This window comes from Pipistrellus hanaki, assembly GCF_964339955.1.
Source record: "Pipistrellus hanaki genome assembly, chromosome: 7".
Classification (NCBI taxonomy): Eukaryota; Metazoa; Chordata; class Mammalia; order Chiroptera; family Vespertilionidae; genus Pipistrellus; species Pipistrellus hanaki.
Window position 1 is genome coordinate 41,743,753 of NC_140509.1, and position 14,325 is coordinate 41,758,077.

The 14,325-nt window shown below is 39.4% G+C and overlaps 1 protein-coding gene across 1 annotated transcript in view; it reads right to left on the reverse strand.

The window, feature by feature from the left end:
• Nucleotides 1–14,325, reverse strand: part of RRAGD (Ras related GTP binding D) — a 32,462-nt gene that overhangs the window by 1,658 nt on the left and 16,479 nt on the right. Inside the window, exons 3-6 of the mRNA XM_084890448.1 lie at nucleotides 10,976–11,175; nucleotides 9,949–10,063; nucleotides 9,067–9,209; nucleotides 2,447–2,595 (exon numbers count right to left, since the gene is read on the reverse strand). Coding sequence (XP_084746574.1) covers nucleotides 2,447–2,595; nucleotides 9,067–9,209; nucleotides 9,949–10,063; nucleotides 10,976–11,175 — 607 coding nt within the window. The remainder of the gene's footprint in view (nucleotides 1–2,446; nucleotides 2,596–9,066; nucleotides 9,210–9,948; nucleotides 10,064–10,975; nucleotides 11,176–14,325) is intronic.

The window sequence follows — 14,325 nt, forward strand, 5'->3', positions numbered from 1 at the left end:
AAAAATCACAGCTAAGGTGTTTTAAGGAAGTAAACACTCAGAAAAAAAGTGTGCTACTTATTTCAACCCTTTCCTTGAAAATACAAGAGAGACATGAACAGAATAAGGACTATCTTCACACAATTGTAGGATGGTCCCACACCCTTCTCTGGTTCAGCTGTTCTCACCCTAGCTGGGCATTAAAAACACCCAAGGAAGTTCAAAAATATTAACCAACCTCAGGCCCCCGTCCCAGGAATTCTATTCTAATTACCTGGAGGAGGACCCAGATGTCCGTAGTTTTTAACCACCTCCCACCCCAAGGTGCCTACAATGTGCATCTAGGGCGGAGAGTCCCGCTTCTGCTTCCAGTTCTAGCTCCTCTGCCAAAGCAGTTACAGGGATCATTGATGGAAACTCAGATGAAGACAAACGTGGAGAAAAGCTATCACCAAGTGTTGATTTAAGCACCAACAGGAATCAGCTATATGAAATTCAAGCAACACAATAAATCAAACTACTCCATGCATTTAGAAGCCTAAGTTTCTTTTAAAGACAGCTGCATAATAGATAAAACCTCATCTGGTTTGCCCAGTTTCACTGAAGGTCTACTGTCCCACGACAAATAGAGATGGTTGGTCACCCTAAAAAAGCATGTAAGTGTAACCTGATGGGGTTATACCCAGTCTGACTATTTATTTACATTGTTTAGTTATACCATGAACTAACACATACGTTTCTATTTAGTTTAGTACGTTTACAAGGTCTGCCTATCCACAGTGACAATCCCACCTAGGTAACTTATTAAAAGATCGAAATGATGAACTCCTGCTTAAATTTACTTCCACAAGCATAAATGAAGGTTATATTAATAGGCAAGAGTGTGAGAGGAAACAGGACTTGCATAGTTTGAAAGCTTATATTAATGACAAAGGGACAGGTAGGGAATTTCCAGTGGAAAAACTGGCAGATACCATCTTAGCTAAGTCATCACCAGCAACAAGACATACAAACATCATCAACCACTTGATATGCACAGAGAAAGACACACATCATTTCTGTTCTATACATTTATTGATTTCAGAGAGGAAGGGAGAGGGTGAGAGAGAAACATCAATGATGAGAGAGAATCATCAATTGGCTGCCTCCTCCAGCACCCCCACTGGGGATCAAGAGCCCGAAACCCAGGTATGTGCCCTGACTGGGAATGGAACCGTGATCCCTGGTTCATAGGTCAACATTCAACCCTTGGCCAGGCCTGTGTGGTGTTCTTTCCAAAGTGCATTGTCTAATTCCAACTGTGTGAAAATCTGAGACCAACCCAATTTGAGGGACATTCTACAAAATAATTGATCAGTATTCTTCAAAAGTGTCAAGACCATGAAAGATGAAGTGCCACAGATAGGAGGAGACCAGGAGAAATAGCAACTAAATCAATTTTGGATCCTGAAACAGAAAACAGGTATTTTTGGAAAAACTGGTGAACTCTGCACAGGGTCTGAAGCATTATACTGACGTCAATTCCCTAGTTTTGAAAACTGTGCTATAGTATGTAAGATGTTAACATTTGGGGAAGCTGGGTGGGAAGTATATGTAAACTACGTACAGTTCTTAGAAGTTTTTTGGAAATCCAAAATTGGTTCAAAATTATTTCTGTTAGAAACTGCCATCATCCTAGATGGTTTGGGGGCTGTAGTCGTAGATGAAGGAAGAGAGAAAGGAAAGATGAAAGGGAGGACGGGAGGAAGGAGAGGAGAAATAAAGCACATTTCAGAAGTTTAGTTCGATTCCGGTCAGGGGCATGTACCTTGGTTGCAGGCACATCCCCAGTGAGGGGTGTGCAGGAGGCAGCTGATCGATGTTTCTCTCTCATCGATGTTTCTAGCTCTCTGTCCCTCTCCCTTCCTCTCTGTAAGAAATCAATAAAATATTTTTTTTTAAAAAAAGATATCTGGGGGTATTATTAAGCGTATTCATGTCTTCTGTTTTCAGAATCATGGTGCCACCCCTGTGTTTTGAGGACTAAAGACTATACAGAGGCTGAACACAAGCTAAATACCATCTAGCTTCAATGTTATATGAGTCCCCTCCTTCACATGGGAACACAAGTGGTCACATGTCTCTAAAACCTTCTAGAGGTGTGGCCCAAGAGGGGGGCCATCGCCCTCCCTGTAGGCTGGGGCCCCTCCTGATAAGAAACTTTACAGAACAGCAGCGCCCCAGCTAGCTGCACCCGCAGGAAAGCTGAGGCCCCTGGATGGACGGTTGCTTCCCTTCCACCTCACAGCAGCTTTCACTAGAGGGCAGGCTGGTTCACGGATCCCCAAAGTTGGCTGGTCACGGGGCCTGTGACTCAATTCTGCAAACTTCAAGAGGCACGCTGCTCCCTATCCACATTCAACAGGCAGTAAAGACGGCATTAGTCTGAATGGAAGCACTTCATGTAAATCACACACACACAAATTACCTTTTCTTTCAAAGCTTTCCTCTCTGACAAAGCACACCAGAGCCAGGAACTTTGTCACCTCTTTTAAATAAAGAACTGTGGTATTATTCAGCTTTATAATGGCTGTTGATTCCTTGTCATAGGGGGTTCCTGCTCCGTCTTCTTTGAGACTAAATGGGGGACAGAAACCAAAACATATTTGACCATCGAGAAAGGACTATAAATGGTAACCTGACAACAAAATGCAGCTTTAACACAGAATGATTTACTTCTTTGAACATATTAAAACAACTAGCGTAACCATTCAGACCTTTCGGCTAAAGAAACACACAATCACAAGAATGCTTAGTGTATGACAGTCACCTTCCTACTGACACAAGGAGTGGCTGTGGTGGCAGCTGGGCAAGTCCCCAGACACCTGAGGGACACAGGTGAGGGACAGGCGGGCGTTAGTTCTTCTCCCCTCTGTGGCCTCAAGCGTTTCTCATTTTCTCATGAGCAAATAACCAGCTGAAAGGGCATGGTCTGATGAAAGACCAAGAAGGACTGAAGAACCGTTCCAAATGAAAGAAGCCTAAAGACACATGACAGCCAAATGCTGAATTAGATGCTGGATTGCAGGAGAAAAGGTAGGAGTGGGACCACTGGTAAAATTTGAATATGGACTGTATATTAGATAATCGAGTGAAGTAGCCATGCTAAATATGTTTCTTGGATCATTAAACTGTGGTCCTGTAGAGAATGTCCTTGTTCTTGCCCTGACCAGTTTGGCTCAGTGGATAGAGCATTGGCCTACACTGAAAGGTCCCAGGTTTGATTCCAATCAAGGGCATGTACCTTGGTTGTGGGCACATCCCCAGTAGGATGTGTGCAGGAGGCAGCTGATCGATGTTTCTCTCTCATTGATGTTTCTAACTCTCTATTCCTCTCCCTTCCTCTCTGTAAAATAAGTAAGTAAGTAAATAAATAAATAAATAAATAAATTTAAATTAAAAAAAAAAAAGAATGTCCTTGTTCTTGAGAGATGCTCAAGTAACGAGGATCAAAGAACCACGATGTCCGCAACTTACTCTCGAATAGTTCAGGGAAAAATCCAAACCACATGGAATGGAAAAAGAGGGAGATGGCAAATAGGGCAAATTGACAAAAATGGTGAATCCCAATGAAGGGTATATAGAAATTTATTGTACTATCCTTGCACATTTTCTGTAGGTTTGAAATCTTTTTAAAATAAAAAGTTAAATAAATAAATCGGTCTAATATTTTTTCATTGAATTTATTGCGGTGACATTTGTTAATAAAATTATATAGATTTCAGGTGTAGCATTCTATAATCTATCATCTGTATATTGTATTGTGTGTTCACCACCCCAAGTCAGGTCACCTTCCATCACCATTTAGCACCTTTTTACCTTCTTCTACCTTCCCTCAACCTTCTTTCCCACTGGTAATCTGTTGTCTGTGTCTAAGAGTGGTGTTTTCTGTTCTGTTTTATTTTTATTTTTTAAAATATATTTTTATTGATTTTAGAAAGGAAGGGTGAGGGAGAGAGAGAAACATCAATGATGAGAGAGAATCACTGGCCAGCTGCCTCCTGCATACCCCCTACTGGGGATCAAGCCTGCAACCCAGGCATGTGCCCTTGACTACTAGAATTGAACCTTTCAGTCTGCAGAAGACGCTCTATCCATTGAGACAACTCATCCTGGGCCTGTTTCGTTTTATTTTGCTTAATCACTACACCTTTTCACCCAGCCCTGCAACTCCTCTCCTCTGACAGCTGTCAGTCTATTCTCTATGAGTCTGTTTCTGTTTTGTTAAGTTTATTTTGTTCATTAGATTCCACATTGAGTGAAATCATATGGTACTTGTCTTTCTCTGACTGGCTTATTTCACTTGGCCACAAACACAGATGATTTGGGTTTGTATCCCAGCTTGCTTACTTACCATGGGCAAGTTAAGTAAAGCCTTAATTTCCTCATCTGTATACTAACAGTAATTACTTCAAAGTTTCCTAATATAATGAAATAATACATATATAACACTGAGCATAGTGCTGAGACCATGTAATATGTATAATGAATGTTAACTGCTATGATTATTATGACTTTGTCAGGGAGAAATACATTTTCCTCTATCCTCAAGGTTCTTCTGACTCGTCTAATAAACATGAGACAGATGAGCAAGAGAAAATAACCAAATGTAATATCTACATAGTATGGGAACCCTGCATACATGAGAGAGTCAGAGACCCCACATGCAGGAAAGGTTCAGAGATAGAAAGGGGAGATCTGAAAATATACGACATCTGAACTAAGGACGAGGTAATTGGGGGCTTCAAAGGGTCAGTACAGGATGATAAGAACAGATGTTTAATAAATAAAAGTTTGCCCTGCCATATAGTGGGTTAAGAAGATTATCACTGCCTTAGCCGGTTTGGCTCAGTAGGTAGAGCATTGGCCTGCGGACTGAAGGGTTCCAGGTTTGATTCTGGCCAAGAGCATATGCCTGGGTTGCCGGCTCGACCCCCAGTAGGGAGTGTGCAGGAAGCAGCTGATCAATGAATCTCTCTCATCATTGATGCTTCTATTTCTCTAACCCTCTCCCTTCCTCTCTAAAATCAATAAAAATACATTTTTTAAGAAAAGTTATCACTGATAGTTTTATTATATACAAGGCCCCTAATTCAAGTTCTTCTAGGTAGTTATGGGAGAGGCAGAAATTTCTCTTGAACCCGAGGCTAAAGTTGCCTTTAGCTCAAAAAACAATCTGCATACCACGGAGACACATGTTGGGGTGACTAGTTCTGAATTCCCACCGCCTTAATGATTGAAACTGGACCCTCCAAGACACTGATGTAATCAAAGGCTTACGTATCCTGTCCTCACAGGCAAAAGGGCACTAACCGGTACCTATTCCCCTTATGTGAAACCATGCATACATTTCTGATTTATTTTTGCTTCCCAAACTTACACATACTTGACCAGAAGTCTGATTTAATTATAATTGTGCTAAATAAATCTTATTAATACACTAGAAGTCTGATGTACAAAATTCGTGCAAGGGGCTTGGCCCTGGCAGCCCCCTGAAGCAACCGTGGTGGCTGCCTCGACCCTCGCAGCCCTGGCTTCATCAGGAAGGTCACCTGGTTAGTTAGCATATTATGCTTTTATAATTATAGATAGATAAGCATAATAATCCAGCTGCTGCTAATCCTTATCATTTTGGTAGTAAGAGCCAACATTTATTAAACATGTATTTTGTGATGGGCATCGTTCTTGGTTCTTACCATGCATTATATTGTCTGGCACAGGAATCCTTGGTGCTGAGGAACTGAGGTGAGGTTGGGAAAATAAGATAATTCAGTCAAAGCTGATGATGGGGGTACAGCCAGGACTTCAAATTCATCTGACTAATTTTGGAGTTATTACCTTTCATCTTGTAAGTATCACAAGGGGGGGGGGGGAGAGGGTGACAAACCAGATTATATATTATAAAATTGCCTGAATTGTAGGGTATTTTACTTATTTATTTTAAATATATTTTAATTGATTTCCGAGAGGAAGGAAGAGGAAGAGAAATAGAAACTTCTAACTCTGATGAGAGAGAATCATTGATCAGCCACCTCCTGCACATGGGTGCAGAAGGATCGAATCTGCAACCCAAGCATGTGCCCTGACTGGGAATTGAACTGTGGCCTCCTAGGCCAGTGGTCAGCAAACTCACTAGTCAACAGAGCCAAATATCAACAGAACGATTGAAATTTCTTTTGAGAGCCAAATTTTTAAAACTTAAACTTCTCCTAACCCCACTTCTTCAAAATAGATTTGCCCAGGACGTGGTAGAGCCACACTCAAGGGGCCAAAGAACCCCATGTGGCTCTCGAGCCGCAGTTTGCAGACCATGATGCTCAACCACTGAGCCATGAAGGCCAGGCTGTAGAGTATTTTAAGTAGAATATTTTAAAGGAAATGTAGATGCTTAGTTTTGATAGTATTTTAAACTGGCACATACAGGGTTACTTAAAAGTAAGTTGTAGAAGTTAGTTTTTTATAAAAGGATGCAACTCACTATAACCTACCATAATAGTAAAGAAAAATGTTAAGAAGTGTTAAATCTCAAATATTAAAGATGCTTTAACAGAATTCTTAACTTCTTTTGTACTATTTTTAGTTACTGTTTTTTCTAAACTGAATTTCTTGCTTGTAATGTTCTGAGAATTAACTGAAATATTTAAAAATTGTAACCAATGAAGAAAATTGCATTTAAAATTTCAAAGTATATAATACTATGCTATATAGACACTAAATAGTGTTTTTGTTACACAAGAACATTCTTAAGTGATAATGTTAAGTGAAAAAAAGCAGGATATAATGTTAAATATACAAAGTGGTCGCATTATCCTAAACATTACACAAAAACAAGAATAAAATATATAAGAATGTGATTGTTTCTAGGTGATAAGATTATGGCTATTTTAATATTATTCTTCATAGTTTTACATATTTTCATATTACATTCACATTCAGAAAAAGTAAACATTCAGCAAATTGGAAAAACAAAGAAAGACCAAAAATATTACAAGTAGAAACTGGTGAGTTTTTATGACTGCAACAACTATTTTCTACTACTCACACTCCATCTACAAAGCCATAAAAACACATGAGGATGGCTTTGTGTGTGTGTGTGTGTGTGTGCATGTGTGTGTGTGTATGGTGTATGTGTGTGTGTGCACGCACAGAGCTGACTAGCCTTAGCAGAAGCTCAGCTGAGATTCCTGAGCAGCGGACTGAGGCCCCAGGTCACCTGCTTCTAACCCCTGCTGGTCTCTAGGGAGCAGCTGGGAACTGGCTGGGAGCCTGTTTCCAGGGCTGCCTGCCTCCTGGGCTGCCTGCTTCCTGGGCGGCCCCACACATCGCGAGCCCTCCCCCTCCTAGCTGGCTTCTTGCCTGGCCAGCAAACGTCTGAGGAAAACCACAGGGCCATTTGTGACCAAGACTGGTTCTCACTGAACCTGGTAGGTTCTCAGGAACACTGCACTCGACACAGGAAAACAACGTGATGGCAGGACCCGGCTCCTCCTCCTCCCAACCCTGCCACGTTTGTGTCAGCTGGGTGAAAGTAACTCTGATCAACATCATTTACAAGAACTACTTACCACGTACGTCTTTACTACCTTATGGCACAATCATGATTATGAATATCGTTAAACATGAGCCAGATTAGTTGTGTTGTTCATTGTGTTTGATTATCACAGCAATTTGGACTGTAATCAGGGTCCGTTCAGCTTCCACGGCTATTTCAAGGTCATTCACTTTACAGTTTAAAAATAACAGGTTACTGTAGGGAAATAATCTTAGGAAATATGGCCTATTTCTAAAGCCAAATGGCAGTGTTTGATGATGATGATGATGATGATGATGATGATGATGATAGCAGTTATATTTATCTGGGTAAATATATCACCAGTTATATTTACCAGGTGAAACCTAATTATTTCTTTCTCACTACAGTCCTATGAAGATTCACTTTCCCGTTTTCATAACAGAAGGCACTGTGTTTGTATGTGTAACAGAGTTAACAGAGAATCTAAACTGAGTTGGCAAAGGATTTTCAGACAGTGGAAGAGAAATGGCGAGACTGAGAATGTCACGGAAGAGGAGGTTATATAAAGCAGGTCACAGTGAGTGAAGAGGAAGATGAACAAAAGCTTCAAGTAATCAATGATTGGATGAAGACATAAATCTAACATAAACAATTTGTTATCTTAATAAGATAAACTATCATAGTTCATACCCATTCACTCTGTATGACACTCATTCAGCAAATTTATAATTATGTGAAATTGTTTCTATGTCTGGTAACACAATCAACTTTCCCCACTCCTTGTTTATTTTATGATTTTAAGTGTAAAAACTATTTCCTAAGAATGTAAGACCTTAATAGTAAATAGGCAATGCTGTTTGCTTAGTTTTAAAATTCCCTGCTGCCCACAATAAAAAATAATCAAAAAGAATATTGTTGAAGGGATCATTTTGTAAGTTACATAAATCTCTAACTACTCTGCTAATCACCTGAAACTCTAATATTTAATATCAACTGTAATTGAATAATAGAAATAAAAGTATATTTTAAAAACAACCCAGTAGTTATCTCCTATAATGAAGAAGATAATAGAACTGTTGTTAACATGAGATATGTAGACTTCGATGATCCTATTAGTCTCTCCCAAGTATATAAGACATTATAGTATGATGACAGATTTTCAGTAAAGAAACCCCAGGAATCAGTTAGGCTAAAGTTCAAATTCTAGTTCCAGCCTTTATTGAGCAAAGGTTAGAAACATAACCAGTGTAAACCTCAGTTTTCCCATCCTTAAAGTGGGGGTAGTAATTCCTGCCTCATGGAGTAGTGGAGAATTAAATGATATAATATAGGCTATGAGATTAGTAGCATAATGCCAGGAATTTACTCAATAATTATTTGTTATTATTATTGCATGCTAGATGGTCTATTTATTTACAGATCTCAGTCATTTAAAACAAAAAGTATTAATATCAAATAAGTAAATGCAAAATGTCTCAAAGTTTCTGAAAGAGAAGTATGGCTTGATTTGTAGCCTGTAAGAATGCCTTACTTACCCATAAATACAGGAGATGTCAATCACCACATCAATCATATCACAGCAGAGCTCATAGGTTTGCATATCTACTGGGGTGCTATCAGTTGCGATATAAATTTTACTGACCACATCAAATAGAAATGCCTTTTCAATTCCAGAATTCTGAAACAAAAAGAAAATGCTGACTTAAAGCAACAGCTGATTTCAAACAAGGTCATGGTTCTATAAAACTATATGACATCCTCTATGTAAAAAATAAACGAGCAAAAATTGTTACTATAATTTTAGGTTGTTCCATGTTATTACAATTTAAACATCATTGTCATATACATCTTTATCCTGAGCTTGCATAGGAAATGAAAAGTGAAATTAATTATCACAAAATGATTTCCTGTAGGCAAACAAACTTGAGTGGTGGCCAACTAAAAACACTAATTACACTGATTTTAAGTTAAAAAATAAATTTAAGAAATCTAAACAAGCAAATTCCAAACTGTGGTGAGAATTCACGTGAGTACAACCAACAGGTCTGCCTTCATGCTACTCCACAGACCTGGACGAGGAGCTGGTGGTTCATAGGACTCACTCAGTGTTAACAGTTTTTATCTTATCGCCAAACCCATTTTTATACCCTCTACCTCTGGTAAAACTCTATTAACATTGAATGATTGCCTACAATTTGAATAAACACTCCAATTATATCAGTAAAGCACAGGCATCCATTCGGGGAGTTAAAATTTAAAGGGCCTGAGACAATTTCTGGATCAACCTCCAAAAGCACATACGTTGGTGACCTTGAAATGCTGCGGTAAGAGTAAGCAGAAATAAGATCGTTTTCACTCTTGCAATGTTATTCTTAAATTCTGCAAATGATGCTCACAGGATGATATTATTTACTTACAGAGATAAAGATGTTTAGCAAGTTCTCCAGGGTGGGGAGTTGTGGAATTAGTTTCTGAACCACTTTGCTAAAAGCTTCAAATATTGAATGGTCATATATGCTTGTCAGATAAAAGCTGAAAGAGGAAACAATATTTCATCACATTTCCCCCGTGACTGGGGAATAGACTGCTTAGGCTCTGTCATAACACCAGTACTTGCCTCCTGTGTCTACACTTATTACACACACAATCAGAATTTGAAACAGCCTTGGTAAAAACTGAGCATGTCTTAACGGGCCATTTCCTCCCACCACCCAAAAAACAAGAACTGTGTCCATTCTCTTCTGCCGACTGGTTGGAGTGGAAAGCTCAAAAATGCATTGTAGTGCTCACTCCGGAGGCACCTACACTGAAATTGGAACGATACTGAGATTAGCATGCCCCTGTGCGAGGATGACACGCAAATTTGTGAAGCATTCCATACTTTAAAAAGATGCACCGTCTGTGTCCATACCAGCTTCCTTATACTCTGCAAGAGAATGCACACCAGGTCATCTATACACACACCTCATGGGCTAGTAACAGTGACATTATTTATATTGAAGTACCTAAGTTTTTCATTTTCCAATTTGTGAAATCAATGATACATGGAGCATCCCACCAAAAAAAAAAAAAAAAAAAGGGGGGGGTTTTCCCTCCGTGTTTCTACTTGAACTATCATCAGACTTAGATACTATAATATTTATCAAGAACTGTAAACTTTCAGCTTCCATTAAACCTCCTGGATTATGTTCATGGGTTTTATGGTATGTCTTTCTCAAATTGCGAAAGAACCTTAGCTTTGACCACTTTTTTAAAAAAAATTATTATTTTTAAACCCCACTGCTTTCCCCAAAGATCAGAATTAGCGCATGGAAAGTTTGTTTTACCCAAATACCACCCCAATGTCCACAGTACAAAACAGAGTGAACCACTTGTGGTGACTTTGGACCCCAAACCTGCCTTTTCCGTCCATTGCAGTGACCCCTGAGGGATTTCTGTTCTCACCTGAGGTGAATTTTTTCTAATCCAGCATCGGCGAGGTCATCGTTTGCCCTCTGATGAATATCTCTCTGGGTTTCAATTTTGTGGTCATCGGACAGACCGTCCACTTTGTGAATGAACACCTCGAAGTTGATGTCGGTGTTCACTTTGTAGGCCCGGGTCACGGTGAGGTGCAGCCGGGCCAGCGCTTCCATGTAATCGTCCTGGGAACACAGGCACAGTCCCGTCAGGGGAGGCGGCTTTGCTTCCCTCTCACATAACTCCCCGGCTTCACTGAGGGATGCTTGGCAGACAAACATTGCATACACGTAACGTGTACAATGGGAGGCCCTGGCCAGGTAGCTCAGTTGGTTGGAGGAGAGTGCCCATAAAGCAACCTGGAGGGTTCAATCTCTAATCAGGACACATACAAGAAGCAACCAATGAGGGCACAAATAAGTGGAACAACAAAAGTGCAAGTTTGGGCTCAGTGGATAGAGCAACAGCCTGTGGACCAAAGGGTCCTGAGTTCAATTCCAGTCAAGGGTACATGCCTGGGTAGCAAGCTCAGTCCCCAGTGGGGGGCATGCAAGAGGAAGCCGATCAATGATTCTCTCTCATCGTTGATGTTTCTGTCTCTCTCTCACTCTTCTTCCTCTCTGAAATCAATAAAAATGCTTTTAAAAAGAAAAAAAAAAGTGCAAGTTTTCTATCTTTAAATAATATACAGGATTCATTTTCATTGTTCTAAATTTTATAAAAATATCAAGTTACATGTATATTATAGTTTGCCTTTTTCACCTAACATTATATCAGTGAAATTCACCTGCATTGCCCCTCTCCAAAATAAAAATAAAAAATCAATAAATAAAAAAATAAAGTGTGCAATGGGATGTTTTGATAAAAGGCACATGTTGTGAAATGCTAACTAATCTTTCCAAAACCTTGCCTCACAGTTAACCATGTTTTTCCTTTCTACATTCTTTCTTTTATTTTTATTTTTAAAAATATATTTCTTTATTGATTTCAGAAAGGAAGAGAGAATGAGAGATAGAAACATCAATGATAAGAGAGAATCATTGATTGGCTTCCTCCTGTACACCCTCTACTGGGGATCAAGCCCTCAACCCAGGCATGTGCCCTTGGCTGGAATCGAACCTGGGACCCTTCAGTCCACAGGCCAACACTCTTATCTACTCAGACAAGCCATCCAGGGCTCCACATTCTTTCATAATTTGAAAACCATCTGGGTACAACTTCCAAAAATATTTTGCAAAAGCCCAATAAAAGCTGGTTTTATAGAATTCAAGGTTGAAAATGTAAGTTTTGTTAACGAATAGATGAAAAAGAAAAGGCTAGAAAAACCCAGCTGTAGGCTCTTATGAGTAGCTTGGTGACAGTCAAAAAGATCAGAGCTGCAGTTTTGTGAATTGAAAATTCACAAAGGTCTCCTAGGACCTCCCTTAGAATACAATCCCTCCCAGATTTTTTAATCTCTTGGTCAACTGTGATGAACAGTTAGAGATGAAAATATGATATGGGTCACTGGGGAAGGAGCCAGGAGGAAAAACTTTTAAGAACCACTGGTCTAGAGCAGCCAAATTGGGCTCATGCCTGATGTTTGTAAGTCAAGTTTTACTGGAGCACAGCCACACTCATTTGTTTACATAGCATCTACGGCTGCTTTCATGCTACCATGGCAGTTGAGTAGTTTTCCTATGTGGGAATGGTACAGCCTGCAAGCCTGAAATATTTACCATCTGGCCCTTTATAGAATGATTGCTGACCCATAGTCTACAATCATTGCCCCAAATAACACAATACTATTTTCCTCCTTTCTGCATATGATACCTATATGATAACATAGTAAACACACACACACACACACACACACACACACACACACACATATATTTGCTTAAATCAAACATTAGCCCTGGCTGGTGTGGCTTGGTTGTTTTGAGTATCATTCCCATGCCCCAAAAGATTGCTAGTTCAATTCCTGATCAGGGCACATGCCCAGGGTGTGGGCTCGCTTGCAGGAGGCAGTTAAACAATGTTTCTCTCTCACACAGTGATATCTCGCTCTCTCTCTCTCTCTCTCTCCCCCCTCCTCCTCCTCCTCCTTCTCCCTCTCTCCCTCTTCCTTTTTCTAAAATAAATAAAAATATATATATTTTTAAATCAAACATTAGATACTGAAGCCCTGTGTTTCTCCCCTTCCTCCCTTCTACTCCATCACTCTACCCACTACCCTTCAGAGGTAGCACTATCCCAAGTTTAGTGTCTATTCTCACTCGTCTCTTGATACACTACTACATACATATCTACCTTTAATAGAATTCATTTTCATTGCTCTATATTTTATAAAATTATCAAGTTAAATGTATATTATAGTTTGCCTTTTTCGCCCAACATTGTATCAGTGAGATTCACCTACATTGAAGTGTATAACTTAAAAAGAAAAAAAAGAAAAAAGGAAGAAAAAAAGATCCCACAACCATGACACCAGAAATCAAACTGTGACCTTCTGGTTCATAGGCTGACGCTTAACTACTGAGCCATGTTGGCTAGACCGTAACTCCTTCTAATAGCTCTATAAAGTTTCAGTATATGGACAGTAAATAATTTATCATTGCTAATAACTGCTGATGGACATTCAGAATGTTTCCAGACAGTGATAATGTAGACAGTCTCACATGCATCTTTGTGTCTGTTTGTGAGTTTGGGGGGGCTTACCCAGAAGGCCAACCTGTTGGGTCATAGGAAGAAGCACCTTGAATTTGACTAAATAATGTGTAAGCGTACTGGATGCTCTAGACCATCACCAACACTCAGTATTGTCAGATCTCTTAATTATTGCCAACTTGATAGGTATGAGCAGGTCTTATTGTTACAGCAAAGAAAGGAAAGGGATGTGCAGGACAGAATTCAAAGGACTTTTCACCTCCTATTCTGACTCCAAAACTGGACCAATATAGAAAACCACTAAAAGAGGGGATGTTCTGGCATTCTTCTATTCCCCAAACTAAATTAATAAAAAACACATCTCTAGTCTCTAGCTAAATAAAAATATTAAAAACAATAATAAGAAACCGTGAAGAGAGACAAACAGCAAATGGTCTCTTCTCATCCTCACACTCTAAAGAGTCATTTAAAATGAAAGTCGGAATTTTGGGCATTGGCTAGCAGATTAAGCATTTTGGAAAAATTCTAGATGAATAATTGTAGCACTTTTTTAAGACCTTAAAATATCTCAAATAAAAACTAAAGTTATTACTGTATAATTGCACTTATGTGAAATTCTAGAAAAGGCAAATGAGTCTATAGTGACAGAAAGCACATCAGCAGTCCTGGAGCTGTGGTTGGGGATT